General features: G+C 34.4%; 1 protein-coding gene across 1 annotated transcript; it reads left to right on the forward strand.

Moving 5' to 3' along the window:
• The first annotated feature begins 9,698 nt into the window (after nucleotides 1-9,698).
• On the forward strand, nucleotides 9,699-13,403 carry LOC111913551 (sodium/calcium exchanger NCL1). The gene is made up of 9 exons (XM_023909275.3): nucleotides 9,699-10,214; nucleotides 10,301-10,510; nucleotides 10,617-10,801; nucleotides 10,899-11,044; nucleotides 11,125-11,389; nucleotides 11,816-11,961; nucleotides 12,057-12,312; nucleotides 12,610-12,885; nucleotides 12,974-13,403. The coding sequence occupies exons 1-9, from the start codon at nucleotides 9,794-9,796 to the stop codon at nucleotides 13,208-13,210; spliced, it is 2,142 nt and encodes a 713-aa protein (XP_023765043.1). The 5' UTR covers nucleotides 9,699-9,793; the 3' UTR covers nucleotides 13,211-13,403.
• Nucleotides 13,404-18,050: the final 4,647 nt, after the last annotated feature.

The following is an 18,050-nucleotide window of genomic DNA, read 5'->3' on the forward strand; positions in this document are numbered from 1 at the left end:
GTATAAGCCGTCGGGTTCAAGTCCCACGTATATACCAAACATCCTTACACTTTTGTCATAACCAGCCCCTCCTTGCCAATTCTTTTTCAAACTAAATCCAAAATTTACCAAATAGACCCTGACTTCAAGAATCTCTTCATAATAGGTCCTGAAATTACCATTCAACCTCCTAAGCCTTCAAATCTTTTCAAATTAATTCACAATAATTACCACGGAGCCCTTGCCTTCATAACTATTTACGAAACTAACCCAAACTTACATTTTAACCCCCACCTTCTATAATTATGACCTTTAACTCCTCAAAATTAACGCCTTGCTCAATTATTATTAATTTTAGGGCTTCTATACATTTATTTATTTATTCAAATAAACAGGGTGTTACATGTCTACTATGCAGCCATCAACTCTCTTCGTCATTTGTCACAAATCAACTCTACCACAACTTTCACCGGGTCTCTTCTCTCTTGGCATCACAAGCTTGGACATCCTTCAATAAAAGTTCTAAAGTGCTTACTTAAGACTTTAGACATTTCTTACAATAACATGTCTACTGTTACTTTTCATTGTGATTCATGCTCCATTAATGAAAGCCATAAATTGCCTTTTGGTGAAAATTCATTTCATGTTTCCAAACCCTTGCAACTTATATACTCCGATGTCTGGGGCCCGGTCCAATCCTCAAACGGCGGCTTTACCTACTATGTGATATTTGTTGATTTTTATTCTAAATATACATGGTTCTACCCTATGAAATGAAAATAAGATGTCTCCATTTTGTTTCCTCAATTCAAGACATTAGTTGAAAAATACTTTCACACCCCTTTAGTCTCACTCTTCACAGATAATGGTGGTGAATATATTGGACTTCTTCCATATCTCAAACAACATGGCATATCTCACTTCACCACTCCCCCGCATACTCCAGAACAAAATGGTGTAACCGAAAGACGTCACCGATACATTGTTTAAACCGGTCTCTCTCTCCTCCGCCATGCAAAATTACCATTGTCATTTTGGTCCCATGCATTTGAAACTGCAGTTTACCTAATCAACCAACTTCCCACAAAAACTTGGCATTTCAATCACCATACCACAAGCTATATAACTCTTCACCCACTTACACAAAACTAAAACCATTTGGTTGTTTGTGTTTTCCATGGCTACGACCATACCCTCCTTCAAAACTTCATCCCCGATCCATAAAATGCATCTTCCTTGGATACTCCTCCTCCAAATCCGCATACAAAGGCTATGATCCCATCACTCAACGTCTTTATCATTCCCGCCATGTTGAATTCATTGAACATGAGTTCCCATTCACACCCAAACTTGCATCCAACTCCCCCTACCATCAACCGATTCATTCATATTACCTACCCATCGACCTTCACACCCACCACCACCACCACCAACAATCATCTCTGATCATCCTATCTTGCATACACCCACACCCACCATACACATATCTACTCCCACAAATCCTCCCTTCACTCAAACTGAACCTACTACTCCCTCATTCTCTCAAACCGCAGATGCCTCACCCACTCCCTCATCACCATCCACCCAAAGCTCAAACAATGATTCATCGCCCTCTCCTCCACAACCCAACCAACGACCTCAACAGTCAAGAAAACAATACCCTAAATATTTCAATGACAACCTCATCAACACCACTACCGCTCACCCTATACCAACCGCCCTCGAACCTATAACCCCAGCCCAAGCCCTTAAAGACCCTCAATGGCGAAAAACAATGGATTCTGAGTTCAATGCTCTCATTCAAAACCAAACCTGGGAACTTGTGTCTCCACACTCCTAAAAACCAATAAGTTGCAAATGGGTTGGAAACATGTTATTGTTACCTTAAAATTCGGTGCATTGTAACATGATATGAACATATACAAGATGAAGATGGACCTTAAAGATTTGACTCTTAAACAAGATTTAGAGTCACTAAAATGGAAGTTAGTCACTAATAAATTTATACTCCTTATGTTGTTTCAGTTTGTTTCTAGTTAATATAGCTTAATGTATTCAAGTTAATGACAAAATATAGTTATGAAATGGCCACAAGTAGTGTCAAAAAGTATTTTAGCTATTATTTTGGATTAATGAAATTTGGTAGGTTGTCTAAAAGACAATTTTTTTTTTAGAAACGTCCATGACATTTGACAAACTTCCATGATATTTAGCCTAATGACAGTTTGTCATGCAAAATTTTCAATTAACTTTTTCATATGAGCAATATTTATGTTGAGATTGAACTCCATACAATATAGTGATATGTAAGTTACATACTATTTTGGTTTCCAACAAATATTTGTTAAATTTATTTATGAAACTTGTTTTGATTCTCACTAAAATATCATTCAAAAAATGCTTTCTAATCCATGTATCTAACAATAAAACTATCCTTGAAACTTTTGGAACAATTATGAACATCATTTAAGGACTTAATCTAAAAAGACCTTTTTTCACTTATCCATGAAGCCCAACATCTAAAAGAGCAACATGGATTCTTATTCAATTTACAACACCTAACCAGAATCATTTTTCATACCATAGGTTGTTACCTTTAGCTATTCTATAATTACTCAACAACTGTTTCGATTCCTTAGGTTTGAGAACTTCATACATAAAACGAGCACTACATTATTCAATTCCCAATTCTCACCATGTACAAGATAGACAATTTTTTGATTGTTTTCACTTTCATCTCGGTCACTATTAATTTGAGGCTTGATAGTTACCCTATTAGAATGACCACGTAGCTTGTCCAAAAAATCAACCAACTATAGAGATGCATGCCAAGATAGAAAGTTGTTAGATTGAGATTCTTTTCCTTTCTTTTTATATGAGTTGAAATGATAATCCACATCAAAAAGCTACTAACCACCTTAAGCCATGTATGCATGTCATGCCAACATAACTGCCACATAGGCTCTAGATGACATGATATGGAGATGAAACCAACTAAAATTCACAAAAAATGAGTAACAAAAAAAGTTAGGGTAAACTGTAATCTAAATCGTCCAAATTATGGCTTTTATTTGATTAACCCTATATAAAATTACAAATTTAATTCAAAAAATATGGTTGTATTAAAAACCGAACAACTGAATTGTTATAATTGACAACTTAAAAGTATATATTGCAAATTTGTGAAACCATAAAGATTCACGGTGTCAGGTATTTTAAACATAAACATAAAAGAAATTGACCTCATTAACTATAAAAAAACTCTCACATAATAACTATTATCCCCCAAAAATATCAGCATATGATTAAGATCTTCGAAAATAAGGATTTTCAAAATTGTACTACCATTTTTTAATATACTACAAATGCTTGTATTTTTGAAGTAGGGATTTTCGAGGATTTGTTTTTTTTTTTTCGAAGGGTTCCTTTCTATTGAAGGTGATGTTGTTTTCATAATATTTTGCACGTTTTTGAAACAATTTATTGGAAAATCGTTGTGTTATTATCCAGAAGAATATGTATGAAACATGTACATTGTATCTTCGAATATTTGTGAAGAAATTTCTCAATGAAACCGTTTTGCATAAACATAAGTATGTTATTATTTTAAAAAATCTTGAAATTGTTTGAAAAACATGAAAGATTATGAATTTGAAAATCTTGAACTAATTTGAAAATCATTAACATTGTATCTTTGAAATTTTCGAATTGGTTTAGAAATCTTCATAAATCTTAAACTAGTTCAAAAATCAATAACTAGTTCGATAAAGATGATTTTTTTTCCTGAAAAACTCTTATGCCTTTTATTAATCTTCTGTTTTTTTGCTACAAAATTTTGGTTGGATGCACATGAAAGATTATCAAAAGAAGAGAACTAAAGCTAATGAATTAGGTATTTATGTCTATGACATGATGCCGCTAGGCATATAGGTTTCTACCTGCAATGAAATCTAGAGGTCTTGACTAATCAATTTGTAGACATTCTTCGCTAATAAAGGCGTTGGAATTGTATTTTGGGCAATATATCATCCCACTGGAAGGCCTAGGTAAATAGGATTCAGAAGACACTAAAAAAACATTAATTTTTTTTCTATCTCTTGTTTCATAACCCTTCAAGTGAAAGTTTGTCAAGATGGAATTCAAGCCTTAAATGTATTGATATTCCCTCTTTGATGTGCCCGATTTGTTTTAATCATTTCGAAAAGATAGACCATATTTTAGTTAATTGTGAGCTTGCATTTAATATATTGCAAATGGTGTTGAAATGTTGATTTGGTGTTGTTGGGAATGGATATGGTGCAGGGTGTATATTCATGGTTGGACTAGATCATTATTTTAAGGAATTGAAAAACAGATCTGACATCTATTATTTATATAGTGCTTTAGGTGATTTGACAATATCTACGACTTCATAATTGGTTTTATGTATAGAAACCATAAGATCAAGACTACTTGTTGACATTGCCATATTTATACATATATTTAGACAATATTTTAATATATTTTAAGTAATATTTTGGTAAATTGCTAAAAATATGTGATAATTAATTTATATGTTGCAGCCAAATAGGACACTCTAGAAGAATAAGGATCAGAAATGACAAACATTGGAACTTTGGAGGATTAGAGCTTAAAAGAAGAAGATTTGAACAACAAAAACCAAAATCACGTTGTGAGGCAGCAATGATCACGATGTGAGGGACAATATTCTAGAAGATAGACACGCGGAAGTCAGTTTCCTTGCCAGACAAGGATAACACCGAGATCACGATGTGAGCATATAATTCTCACGATGTGAGGATTGATTTTTGAAAATTATAAATACCTCTTTGCTCATTCGAGTTAGGAGGTTGGTTTTGACATATTTTGAATAGATACTCGAGTTTGGAGATCAGAAACCTGCAAAAAACACCTTTAGAAAGAGAGATCGTTTGAAGAAAGAGAATTTGAAGATTAACTCATTACATTAGATAATCTTTTGTCTATTTTGTCCTTGGTGGTGTTGTCTGCTACCCCTGATAAGTGGTCTTGGGATCTTGATCCCAGTGGGTGTTTCTTGGTTAATTCGGTCAAGAGACAGATTGACGAAGCTACCCTTCCAGTGGAGGGAATTGGAACTAGATGGAATTCTTATGTGCCTTTAAAAGTTAATATTTTTTTGGCACCTTTTATTGTAGAGATTACCTCTTAGATCGCTTCTGGTGGAAAGAGGTGTAGAGTTGGATTCTATTCTCTGCATGTTTGTCAAAATGCTCAAGAGGATGTGGCTCATTTATTCTTTCATTGCGACTTGGCTTGTCAAATTTGGAGTAGAGTCAGTTTGTGGTTGAATTTGGCGATTCCAATTTTTGTGGATCGGTATCAGTTTATTAATTAGAATGATACTTCGCAGGTGGCTAGTAGGGATCGGCTGGTCCTGGAGGAGGTGTGCTTGACGATGCTTTGGGTTATATGGTCCTATAGGAACGCGGTTATTTTTTGCCCTTCTAAGTGCAAAAAACAATTTTTGTTTGATAGTATTTTAGATTTATCTTTTCGTTGGTTCACCTATAGGAACAACAAGGCTTCCAATAATTGGAATACGTGGTTGCGTAATCCATTGTTGCCTTAATTTTGTATTCTTTGCTAGCCTCTAGCTAGCTTAGTTTTTTGAGTTATATATTATGGTGTTGTTCTAAAAAAAACTCATTACATTCGGTTTGTGTTTATTTAATCATGTCAATTTCTTATGAACTTATGTGTTTGCTTTTAGCCATGAGTCGCTAATCTAGTTTACTTTCGTTTAGCTAGATGAAACCTTGAAACTATGAATTAGTTTAATATTTATTGGATTTTATAAAGTTGGTTTGGTGTTTGTGTTTGATTATCATTACTTAGCATGTTAAAGTTTGTATCTTTGTTGCTTAAATTCAAGTTTAGTGTATCTTAGTGACCATTAAATTACATGAACTTGTCTACCTAGTAGTTTAGTGACCATTAATTTACTAGAGCTAGGAGTGACCACATCTTAAATAAGTGATAAAAGTAACAACTTTAGCTGTGTTGGAGAAAATAATTGTGATCATAATTGTGTTTGCTTAATTGTCTTAGATAAATCTTACATAGCCAAAGTAACATTAATAACTAATTATGTGTTTGTCTGCGTATGGCCATTACATAGTAGTACATGAATTGATGAAAATATTAGTAGATTGGACCAAAATTGTTAATTACATAATAATTGGTAACCAACTTTATTAATACATAAATAGTAACTAACCATAGGAAAAATGTAGATTCGAAACTAAATGAAAGTGTTTTTAATATATTGATTACAATTGTTTTTAGTTGAGTGTTTAAGTTAATCTGAACTTGAAAATTAGATAAAAACCCTTTCTAATTATTGTTTGTTTTTAGATTAATTTTTAGTAGTTATTTTAATATATTGAAGGGTAAATTACACGAATGGTCCCTATGGTTTGGGGTAATCTGCGCATTTGGTCTCTACCTTAAATTTTTAACTCCGACAATCCCTAATATACATTTTTGTTGCGTCACAGGTCCTTGCTAGACATAAAAAGACAGTTTTACCCTTATAATTCTATTTTCGAATTTATTATAATTATTCGTTATTTATAAAAAACCATTTATTAAAAAAAGTCCATGTTCAACCACCCAAACCCAATCCTTTTACTCCAACGGATCATCGACACCCAAACTTCCCTCTCTAAAATCCATCCATGTTGGCGGCGTCCGCCTTTCTTTCTGCCACAACTATCGTCATCCACCCTCTCTACCGCCACCAACAACCGACAGTCATCCCTCACCTCTCTTCCAAACTTCGACCGTTCCCTCAATCTCCCCTAAAATACCACCCACTCCTATATTAGCCCTTCACCCCACAATATTTAACCCATCTACCCTTCTTGTTCAAAGATTCAACTAGAATCGTAATCACCACCACCCACATCCTACTCACCTTTACAACCAACAACAACCACCGTACACAGCACTAGAAACCACCACCACGAGAGCCAAATAAAAATCAAATCAAAGACAAAGCTGATAATCAAACTTGAAATCAAAGCTGGAAACAAATTAACCTGAAATTAAAGTTCAATACCAACCCATAATAAAATGTGAAATCAAAGTGCAAAACTAAACCATAAATAAAAATGTGAAATCAAAGTGCAAAACCAAACCATAATAAATCTGAAATCTAGTAACATGGTTAGGGATACAATCGAAGTGGCGATGAGAAAAACAGAGAGTTGTCAATGAGTTTTCGACAACTAATTTCTATGATACTGGTTTACAAACGATTCCAAAATCCAAATTCCAAAATCAAAGCAAAGTCAAAATTGAGGAACCTACCACCGATCTGTGAAATCGAAACTAAAAATCATATGAAGGGTTCTGAAACGAAAATCAATTTCTTGATAACATCGATTTCAAAATCGTTAACGATTGGCTGTAGCTCTCCATTTTTGTTTTTTACCTTAACGTCATAGTGGTGGCAGTCGGATGTGATTTTCCAGAACACAAGGTCAAGTTGTGGACGAGGGGTTGGGGATCTGATTGGCTCATACTGCAAATTTGTGTTAATTACTTCCAATAGAGAAGAAGAAAAAGAGCAGGGCCATCAGAAAAATGGCGCCGGAAAAAGGGTTTGGGTAGAGACATTTGAGAAGAGTTTGGGCGAGTGGGGATAAAATGAAGGGTTTTTTTCCTTTTGATTTAAAAATGATAAACAATAATAAAAAAAAATTAAAAAAAGAAATATATATAAGGGCATAATAGTCTTTTTATATCATTGAGGGACCAACAACGCAACAAACCAAAGCATAGGGATTGTCCGGGTTAAAAAAACTTGTTAGGGACCAAACGTTCAGATTACCCCAAACCACAGGGACCATTCGTGTAATTTACCCTATATTGAATTCTTTCCTTATGTCCGATATCCAACTTACTTACTATACTATAAACTTACTAGGTATAATGCCTATATGTGCATTAGTAGATAAGTAGTTAGGTTATGAATTTAAAACTAGATATGTGATATCTTTTGCACACATCACTTGTGTTGAGTGATTGCAAAACCCATTTTTAGTTATTTATGTTTAATTTTTATAGCTCGTTGTTAGTTTTGAATAATATTTAGCTCTTAAAAAAACCTGTCAAACAAGAGAAAGAAAATCATTACTAGCTGTTTTTACCAACTATAATCTTTTATATGAGAATGTATTATGTAAAGAAATTTTGTTATGCATAAAAATGTTTAATTATGTAAAAATAATTATATAATGGTTGAATTCCATTTAACTAGGTTAACCTATAACTCAAATATTCAAAATAATAACTTATAAAAACCATATTAAGCTATTAATAAAGTTCATATGTGCATGTAATAAATCAAAATGAATATGTAAATCTTAAAACGATTTCCTTACCAATATTTTTTTTTATTATTTTTTTTAATCTTGAAATATATAGTTATTGGACGATGACATCAAATCAAGAAGTAGATATGTTTAATAATGTCAATATCTCTAAACTTAAATACAAATTTTCATGTAATATACACGGATCATTTATGTAATTTACTTTCAAATAATTTGATTATCGTTTCCAACACATGAAGTTAAGGTTTCATTCGAGATATTAATTTCCATCAGCTTAAATCAGATTTCAACAGAAAAGTTTCAAGTGTATGATGTATTCATGTTTGTGCAATGTTGATCTAATCATCTAACATCGTTGTCAAGGATCTATACCAAATCCACGACAACTTGATTTTTTATTCGTTTGTGATTTTGTACAGGTCAGATTTTAAGAATTTTTCTTTCTCATCAAGGTAACAGCTGTTCACTTCATTAACTTAATTAAAATTTCATGAATAATCTGCAAGTTATCGTGGTTTGACTAGTTCTTCAGAAGCACTTAATTATAAATCTAAAGTTAAAAGCTAAATCGACAGAAGTATTTGTTTGTATTGGTGGAGTGTTTCAAGAAGAAACTCCTTTGGCTTTCCACCTGCTACAACGACTCCATGATTCAATTCTTATAAGTACTGCTAGTTGGCAATTTTATCGTGCTTTTTTCTTTTTGTTGATGTAAGGAATATAATTATTATAATATCTTAGTCTAATTTGATCATCAAGTGGAAGTAAATTCAAATAATAGTCTTGTTGATGGATGGTGGATCCTTGTGTTAGGTAGTTTCTTGCATGTGAACTTAGAAGCCATTTTTGTCTCTTTTGTTTAATCATAGGTCAACTAGTTCCAGCTTGGAAAATCTCTAATGATTTAATCTGTAATTTAGATTAAGCTTCTTCTTGTTATGGATTAAAGTTAATCATCTTTAGAATATCTACTATATGTATATGCATCATGTTATAAGATAAGAAAACACATAAATGTAAGACAAAATTACACAAATGGTCCTTGTGGTTGGCAGAAAAGACTCATCGTATTTCAGAACCCGTTATGTTAAAAATTCCTCAAAATGACTTGGACTGGTATTTTCTACCAACCACAAGGACCATTTTTGTAAATTTGTCTAGATATAAATAATTAAGGAAACTTAAGAGCAGTTGAATTGAATCTTTACCCAAGATCAGTTAAATATCACAATCACCATATGGATGTGGACACTTACGTTATTATAATTTTCTTACATGAACATATTCTAAGGCGGCTTGTAGTTGTACATGTACAGCTCATGTATCAAATAGAAACAAATACAAATTGAACAAATAGTCAACCATGTAATGGATCAAACTACAATTCTTCCATATTCTTAATGTTTTCAAGAAATCTCATTCTCATCACATAAATGCCTTCTTTAAAGTTTCATTTATATCAAACATCTTTCATAAACATGGGAAACTTTCCAAAGATTGCATTCTATTCATCCTTTCTCTTTATTCTGATCGCTTTGAAAGTTAGTGGGCGTTTAATTTCAGATGGAAAAGATGACGTGGCACAAGGAGAAGAAGGATCGTCTTTCTTGCAACTCAAAGGAATCGATTCTTCAGAAGAAGAACATTGTGAGCAAATGTATGGATTTTTACCATGTTCAGAGAACATTCTAGGCCATTTTTTCCTCATTATCGTATACGAATACCTGTTATATCATGGTGAATGTTACGTCTCTTCTGGTGGAAAAAGAATCTTCAAGATTCTTGGCCCTGGTATCTTTGGTGCTAGTGCTTTTCAAGTCCTTGGTTTTCTTCCTGAATCCTTAATTCTTCTTGGTATGTTTTCTTTTTTTAAAAAAAAAAGGATTCTATATATTATAACAGAATTTGGCCTTTAACAAGATTTTCTATATAAATTGTAGTTTCTGGACTTTTTAACACGCAAGAAGTAGCACAAGAATATGTTCTTACTGGTGTTGGGTTGCTAGCTGGATCAACAATATTTCTTCTCACTTTACTTTGGGGAACTTGTGTAATTATTGGAAGTCAAGAATTTGAATGTGAATATAGTTCTAATACTTCATTGGCTCCTACCCGAAACCATTTCAAGAAGTTCTTTTCGTTTCTTACTCGTTAGTTACATAAAGATTCAATCTTTTTCACATTTAACTTTTGGGTTTACAACTTTTAAATATTTTGGTGTCGTTTGCTTATTTTCTTTATGTTTCTTGATTTTAGGTTGTGGTGTAACTACAGACAAAGAAACAAGTTCAACTGCAAAGATTATGCTCATTTCACTTATACCCTTTTTGTTTCTTTTGATCCCGAAATTATTCGGGATGCAATATACTTCTCATGGATATATTTTCATAATCACACTTCCTATTTCGGTTACTTTCTTGTTAGTTTACTTCATTTATCAGGTAATTAATCAACAATTTAAAGAACATAAAACTTAATATTAGAAAATTGTTACATGAGTCGATTTTCTTACAACGGTTTTTTTTAATAATTGTGTAGGTGTTTGAGCCCTCGATCCAAAAGAGAAGATTGTCATATGTAAAACATGAGCATTTAGTTTTAGACATATTGAAACATTTGCAAGAGCACACTGCAGATAAAATACTCACTGAAGATGGTTTAGCAAACTTGCCTGCTATAAAAGGGTTCGTTTCTTTTTTTTTCTTTTTTCTTCTTTTAATTTTTTTAATAGAAATTTGGATTAAATTTTGGTATTGGTTTACAGTTTGTTTACAAAGATTGATCAAGATGGAGATGCATACATATCTTTTCCTGAACTCAAAGGACTTCTACAAGATATCAAATTTAGGCAATTAACTTGGGATAAAGAGCAAACAATTGAAGAAGTAATGAAAGAATTTGATTATGATGGTGACACAAAAGTAACAATTGATGAGTTCACTGATAGATTCACAAAATGGCTTGATGAGACTAAAAATGCAGTAAATAAACCGTATCGTTCAGTTAGTTCTTGGAAAGATTTATATCAGGTACTTTATCATTATACATTAGACAAAATAAAAAATAAAAAATAAAAAATAAAAAATAAAAAAACATTGTAGTTTAAGCCATTTTATGGTTTATACACTAACACTTTATCTTTTCCTATCCAAACATTAACATTTCAAACATTTTTTTCAAATTAACCATTTTGACCTAGGTTTCACCAGTAATTTTGTTATAATATGGTTGCACTGGTTATTTTCCAAATTATCATTTTGACCTTATCAGGTCAAAATGGTATCAGGTCAAAATGGTTAATTTAGAAAAACGTGTGAAACTTTTATGATTTGATTGAAAAAAACTAAGTGGTTAAACCGCAAAATTGTCCCGGTTTTTTATAACTTTCTTTTTTAAATTTATAGTAGTTATGTTAAAAAAACTTATTAAAATCCCTTGAAATATCTAACTTCTAGGTTGTCCAACCATGGGTTCAAACCAAAAAGAAAGAACGTGAAATGATGAAGGTTCTAGTATCAGAAATTATCAGGCATGATAAAAATACTCCATTTGGAAACTTTTATAAACAAGATGGAAAACCAAATGTGTCAGCCATAAAGAGGTATAAAACCGTAATAATCAATTTCTAAAAGGGTATAAAAGTCAATGTTTCATTATCCACTTAACCAAATAATTAATTCCTCTTGAAAATTGTAGATTGTTTAAGAGCTTAGATGTCAACAACGATAACTCAATATCGTTAACCGAATTAAAACAACTTATGATGAACGTTGACTTTGGTCAAACATCATGGAATGTGGATGAAGCAACATCTCACATAATGGAAGATCTTGACAAAAGTGGAGATAACCAGATTGATGAAGAAGAATTCATTGATGGATTTAAAGATTTGCTCAACACAAATGATCAACTATTGACCCCTACAACACCCGGCCCTAAAAATATATCACGGGTAAATTACAAATTTACAATTTTGGTCCCTATGTATAACTGATTTTTACAATTTTGGTACCAAAGTGTTTTCTCTTTTAGTTTTTGTCTTTATTCGAAGTTTTTGTAACGTTTTTTTATCCTCATTCAAGTAAAACGACTTATATTTACGGACCAAAAATGCAAAAATCAGCTAACTCTGGGACCCAAATAGTCATTTTTACTTAGAACAAGGACCAGAAACATTACAAGAACCTCAAATAAGGACCGAAATTGTCATTGGGACCTAAAAAGGAAATGTAATTTGATAACTATGCAGAAACCATGGGAGAGATATGAAAATGATGACGTGGATAGAAGTTTGTGGGGATGGACAAAAGCTGTAATGCTATTGGTTCTTGGGATTGCCATGCTGGCACTTCTGGCTGAGCCACTTATACATAGTGTACAAAATGTGTCCAACTCAGCAACCGTTCCTTCTTTTTTTGTGTCCTTTGTTTTTGTCCCATTGGCCACAAATGCAAGAGCAGCTGTAGTTGCAATCCAAACTGCAAGTCAACGGAAAGAGAGAACTACTTCGTTGACTTTTTCTGAGGTAATCAATTTAGGGTTGTGTAAACTATAAACTATATAAACTATAAAATTCCTTTTTTTTTTTTAATATTATGTTTTAATTTTTGCAGATATATGATGGGGTGTTTATGAACAATGTTTTGGGATTTTCTGTTCTTTTAGCAGTTGTGTATTTTCGAGGGCTGATTTGGCATTTCACTGCTGAATTATTGATTGTCTTTATTGTTTGTATCATTATGGGGACGACAGCTGGCTTCAGATCAAAGCTTCCTATTTGGACATCGATTACAGCCTACCTGTTGTATCCCTTATCTTTGATTTTTGTGTATTTTTTTGCAGATTTTTGAGAAGAAAAAAGAAAAGGAGAATTTCTTTTGTTGTATAAAAGATGAAATGTAGAGATGATGTATTAAAATTAATTTTTCATTTTATTTTTTCTTGTACAAAAGTGTTCTTTTGAAACTTGTATAAACAACATATATACGAGATGATGAAATGTGTATTTGTTCCTTTTGTTGAAGTTAATTGTTGAGTTATGTACTTTTGAGGGCTCTTCTTAATCTCCTCTTATTTGCTTATTTATTAAGGGATCAAACCCATGTTATCTCTAACATGTATTATATTTGGGTAAACCTTCTACATGTGTACTAACTATTACTGTATATTATATATCTATGTATTTTGTATGTTGTATAGTTAGTCTGTTTAGCCTAGCCTATTTATATTTTATCAGCCCATTTGTATCGTGTATGTATATATTGTGTGGAATGAAGGGAATACGTTTCATGAGAAAACATTCTAACCCTAATATGGTATCAGTGCTGTAAAGGGCTCCTACCAAAGCCTTCCCAATACCATCGACACCCACTGTGTCGATTCTGAAAGTTCTGTCTTCTTCCCTCCTTTATTCCTCTGTTGCATCTTCTCTTCTACTTATTCTCTTATTCTCATACTGCTTATTCTCTTAGTCTCCAACCCTCCACCGAGAATCGCCAACCGTCGAATTCTTCTTCTCGATCTCAACATCAGCCTCCTTTTCCAATGCAATGGCCTTATTTTCCTCCGCCTTGGGCACTCTATGGATGACCTTCAGCCCCCTGGCCTGTTCCTCCCCCCTACGCTGGAAAGCAGCATCGTCACAGGTCTTCTCCATCTGCCGGACAACAAGGACTACTTGGCAGCAGTCTCGCCAATGCTGACCACCCAGTTCAGTCTCGTGCTATTTTTCATGCTGCTGACCAGACAACTAAACTCACCCCCCGGTGGTAGTGGTTTCCTACGACTCATTCTGATCAATCCACGGATATAGCCGGCTGCAATGCACACCATGTCGATCAATGACACCCACGACCCATCGTGGTATATAGACACTGGGGCTACTTCTCATTTGGCCTCGGACTCAGGTAAACTCCATTCGTTACATAATAATAGCAAAATAAACTATGTCCTTGTTGGCAATGACACTTCTATTCCCGTCACTCAATCTGAACACTCTCATATACACACATCTCACCACCCACTTCACCTTCATAATTTTTCTGGTTACACCTAATTAACATGATCAAAAACCTTATTTTGTTCGAAAATTCACAACAGATAATAAAGTCATTATTGAATTTGATAAATTCGGTTTTTCTGTGAAGGATTTCAAACCCGTCAGGTACTTCTTAGATGTGACAGCTCGGGTGATCTCTATCCTGCTTTCGAGAGCCCAAATCTCCTAGCGCTCTCCTTGCTTGCAGTCCAACCCTATGGCATCAGAGTCTTGGTCACCCCAGCCCTCGTGTTCTTCATTTTTTACTTTTAAATAAATTTATTGCATGTAATAAAGACTCTGCTTCTGTTACATGTAATTCGTGTCGTCTTGGCAAACATGTTAGGTTGCCATTTACTTCTGTTTCCATTGTTTCTCATGTATTTGACATTATCCACTCTGATATCTGGACTTCTCCTATATCGAGTGTTTCTGGAATAAATTATTATGTGTTGTTTTTAGATCACTATTCTCATTTTTATGGGTTTATCCTTTACGAAACAAATCTGAGGTCATTACTAAATTCTTACATTTTCGTGCATATGTCAAAACCCAATTTAATATTGAAATCAAATCCTTTCAATGTGATCACGGGGGCGAATTTGACAATCGTGAGTTCCACTCCTTATTCGACCAAAATGGTCTTACCTCCCGCTTCTCTTGTCCAAAAACATCTCAACAAAATGGAATGTCAGAACGTATGATTCGCACAATAAATAAAATCATTTGTACCCTGTTGTTTCAAGCCCATATTCCATCTGAATATTGGGTTGAGGCCTTACACATGGCCTCACATCTTCTTAACATCACTCCATCCTAATCCATCAATAATGACACTCATTTTTCAAAACTCTTTCACAAACAACCATCATACTCTCATCTTCGTGTCTTCGGATGTCTCTATTATTCGTACATTACTCCTCCTCACAAACTTGCTCTTCGCTCTACTCCGTGTGTTTCTTGGTTATCTTACACAACACCGTGGTTGTAGATGTCTCGATCTTGCTAAACGTAAGATCATTATCTCCCGACATGTCACATTTGATGAGACATCCTTCCCCTTCCTATATGTCACCCCTAATCAACCTCCTTCCTATTCCTTTCTTGATGATCCTTTTCCCATTATCATTTCTCGAATCATTGACTCAGGTCCATCTCCCACCATCACCTTCTCTTCTGATGGTCCTTTTCTTGACTCCCATTCTTCACCCCCTGGGAGCTCAACTCCTACCGATGCCCCTCCCATTATATCGGAACCTCTCTTTTCTATTCCGCCTCCTCAACCTCTGCCAAGTCTTCCTATGGTGACACATGCAAAACGTGGCATCTACAAACCCGTGTCTCGTCCCAACCTCCACACCATCACCGAGTCTCTTATGCCTAAGTCTCACATCCATGCTCTTCGTGACCCTAACTGAACCATTGCCATGTAAGACGAGTTTAATGCTCTTATTTCTAAAGAAACATGGAAACTTGTCCCAAGGACCCAAGGGACTAATATTGTACATTACATGTGGTTGTTTTAAAAGAAATACAAGGCAGATGGTTCTCTTCACAGGTACAAAGCTCGATTGGTTGCTAATGGAAAAGGTTAGAGACCCGATATTGACTATAATGAGACATTCAACCCAGTTGTCAAATCGACCACCATTTGCACTGTTTTGAGCATTGCCACTTCTCGACAGTGGCCCATTCACCAACTGGAGGTCAAAAATGCTTTCCTACATGGTCAACTAAATGAGACAGTTTATATGTATCAGCCTCCGAGATTCCATCACCTGGAACACCCAAATTATGTATGTCTCCTTCCGAAGTCTCTCTATGGCCTGAATCAAGCGCCTAGAGCATGGTTCCACGTATACGGATGGCACCTCTACTAGTTTCTTATTACTCTATGTTGATGACAGCATCCTCGATTGGATTGATTAGACACATCGTCTCTCTCCTTTCCACCGAGTTTGCCATGACAGATCTGGGTAACCTCTCATATTTTCTTGGCATTTCAGTTACACGGGATGATTCGGGCTTATTTCTCTGTTAACGAAAATTTGATTTAGATCTTCTTGAGTGGGCACATATGTCATCGTGCAACCCATGTCGCACTCCAGCCGATACACAAACGAAGTTAGATTATACAGGCAATCCTATTTAGGACCCAACCCTATACGGGAGCCTAGCTGGTGGTCTCCAGTACTTGACCTTCACTCGACCCGATATCGCATATGCTGCTCAGCAAATTTGCCTTTACATGTATAATCCCCGTGAGCCTCGCCTTCATGCGCTTAAGCGTATCTTACACTATATTCAGGGTACTCTAGATCACGGTCTTCAGATTCATCCCTCCTCCACTACGAGCCTCACTACCTACTCCGATGCAGATTGGGGGGGGGGGGGGGGTGTCCCGCTTCTCGGAGCTCCACTAGTGGCTATTGCATTTATCTAGGCGACAATCTCATTTCCTAGTCCTCCAAGCAATAAGTCACTGTTCTCGATCTAACGCTGAAGCAAAATATCAGGGTGTCGCAAATGTCGTGGCCCAAACATGTTGGCTTGCAATCTTCTTCGGGAACTCCACTACTCGTTGACCAAGGCTACCATTGTTTATTGTGACAATGTTAGTGCAATGTATTTATCGACTAATCCCGTGCAACACCAACGAACCAAGCACATCGAGATAGATATACACTTTTTTCGGGATAAAGTCGCTACTGGGCAAGTCCGCGTCCTTCATGTCCCTTCTAGCCTTCAGTAGGAAGACATATTCACTAAAGGACTTCCGTCTTTGCTTTTCACGGAGTTCAGATCCAGTTTTAGAGTCCGATCTCAATCTCCCGCTCATACTGCAGGGGCGTATTAGTGTATATTATCTATGTATTTTGTATGTTGTATAGTTAGTCCGCTTAGTCTAGCCCATTTATATTTTATCAACCCTTTTGTATCGTGTATGTATATATTGTGTGGAATGAAAAGAATACTTTTCATGAGAAAACATTCTAACCTTAATACTAACTACTTCCTATAATTACCAAGTTTTCGTATTAGAGCTTATTTCAATTAAAAATTACTATTTCAAATCCCAAAACTTAAAGCATTGAGATATGTTACTTAATCCTAGACTAGGTTCTAAGATCTTAATTCTAAAATATACAAATTAAATTTCAATAATGAGTAATGTTAAATACCAAGGATAAGTTACTTAATCCTAGAGTATGTAAAGAGGAAATTACTAGTATTACATCCTAAACTCACACCATTTACTTTTTCAATTCTTAATGAGTACTAAAGTTTAAATCTAAGCATTGAACCAAGTATTTAGTTCACTTAAATTATTGTTTTGATACCAACTCTATGATGTATGTATATGTATATTCTCAGGCCCAATATTTGGATCGTATGTGTAGCCCAAGTCAATATTGTATACGTAATCCTATTATATATGGTTCATTAACGAGAACATATCTTTGAATAAATGTTATCATTCATTTTTAGAGCATATATATATATATTTTTAAATTTTTAACGTCATAGTTAGTAAAGTAGTTTTCTTACCTTGGAAAAGTGTATTCGAATCTTTGTCATCCTAAACCATATTCATGAGTTATGGCGAGATTCTGATAATCGAACTAGGATTTAGAACTACGGTTTGGTTTTTT

The sequence above is a fragment of the Lactuca sativa genome, chromosome 7, assembly GCF_002870075.4.
Source record: "Lactuca sativa cultivar Salinas chromosome 7, Lsat_Salinas_v11, whole genome shotgun sequence".
Taxonomy (NCBI): domain Eukaryota; kingdom Viridiplantae; phylum Streptophyta; class Magnoliopsida; order Asterales; family Asteraceae; genus Lactuca; species Lactuca sativa.